A 1,587-nucleotide genomic window follows, 5' to 3' on the forward strand; every position below is an offset into this window, starting at 1 on the left:
TCATTCAAACTTAAGCAGTTTTCTAGTTTGTTCTGTTGAGACAGTGACATCAGTTTGTGACATCATGCAAATTGATGTCACAAAGAGTGATGCATTGATGTCATAAGGCTGCAGTCTTGAATTCTACGCAGAGCAAGCAGAAGCATTATCCTCACAAGTGATTGCGTGCAAAACCTTTTTAAGATAAGAAGGCAAGTCCTAACAAATTAAGGAAAACATTAAACCGTGTTTGAATTTCTCTACACAAAAAAATAAAAAATGAGTCAGCACCTTAAGGCGTCGTTTTCTGACTCAGAAAATGAGAAAATACAAGGGACCATAGCTAGACAGGCACAGAAGCTCTATGGGATCTTGAAAAATGTCAGCATGTTGTCAAGTAACAGACAGACTCCAACTAAAGCAAATGAGGAGAAGATCCAAATTAGGAATATAGAGCTGCTGGCACTAGAAAAAGACAAGCTGCTTCTGGAGAAAAATAAGGAATTAAAAAAAATGTTCAACATTATCAGAAATTTAATGGAGAGTAACACCACACTGGAGAAGGAAAATACTGCTCTGGAGCAGAAAAGCACCATCTTGGAGCAGAAAATCACCACCCTGGAGCAAAACAACACCACACTGAAGAAGGAAAAGACCGCTCTGGAGCAAAAAACCACCATCTTGGAGCAGATAAACACTGCCCTGGAGCAGAAAAATACTGTCATGGAGCAAATGAACATCACCTTGGAGCAGGAAAACACCAACCTGGGGCAGAAAGGCACTGTCTTGGAGGATATAAACACTGCCCTGAGGCAGAAAAACACCACCTTGGAGCAGGAAAAAAGCTCCCTGAAGCAAAAAACAACCACCTTGGAGCAGGAAAACACTGCCCTGGGGCAGAAAATCACCACCCTGGAGCAGGACAACACCACCCTAGAGAAGGAAAAGACCGCTCTGGAGCAGAAAAGCACTGCCTTGGAGCAGAAAATCACCACCCTGGAGCAGAACACCACCACACTAGAGAAGGAAAAGACCGCTCTGGAGCGGAAAAGCACCATCTTGGGGAAGAAAAGAGCCATCTTGGAGCAAATAAACACTGCTCTGGAGCAGAAAAACACTGCCCTGGAGCAGGAAAACACCGCCATGAAGGTAAAAAGCATCACTCTGGAGCAGAAAAGCACTGCCTTGAAGCAAATGAACATTTCCTTGGAGCATGAAAATACCACCCTGGAGCAGAAAGGCACTGTCTTGGAGCATTTAAACACTGCCCTGGGTCAGAAAAACACCAGCCTGAAGAAGGAAAAAAATACACTGAAGCAGGAAAACACTGCCCTGAGGCAGAAAANATTTCTCCAGTTTCTCCTTTTTCCTGATGTTGTGGTCACTTGGTATTGCTACATCCACCACAACGACTTTCCTCTGTTCTTTATCCACCACCACAATGTCCGGTTGCTTTCCCATTACCATTTTGTCTGTCTGGATCTGGAAGTCCCACAGGATCTTAGCTCGGTCATTCTCCACCACCTTTGGGGGTGTTCCCCACTTTGACCTCGGGGCTTCCAGTCCATATTCTGCACAGATGTTCCTGTACACTATGCCCACCACTTG

General features: G+C 44.6%; 1 protein-coding gene across 1 annotated transcript; it reads left to right on the forward strand.

The window, feature by feature from the left end:
• Positions 1-366: 366 nt before the first annotated feature.
• Positions 367-1,316, forward strand: LOC106935775 (girdin-like; the record flags this gene model as incomplete). Its single annotated transcript, XM_015016445.1, has 2 exons — positions 367-694; positions 1,094-1,316. Coding segments are annotated over exons 1-2 (551 nt in total), but the record flags the coding sequence as incomplete, so codon positions are not given.
• Between the last annotated feature and the right edge of the window lie 271 nt (positions 1,317-1,587).

Source organism: Poecilia latipinna, unplaced genomic scaffold (assembly GCF_001443285.1).
Source record: "Poecilia latipinna isolate Pla-1442-1.1 unplaced genomic scaffold, P_latipinna-1.0 Scaffold2021, whole genome shotgun sequence".
Lineage (NCBI taxonomy): Eukaryota > Metazoa > Chordata > Actinopteri > Cyprinodontiformes > Poeciliidae > Poecilia > Poecilia latipinna.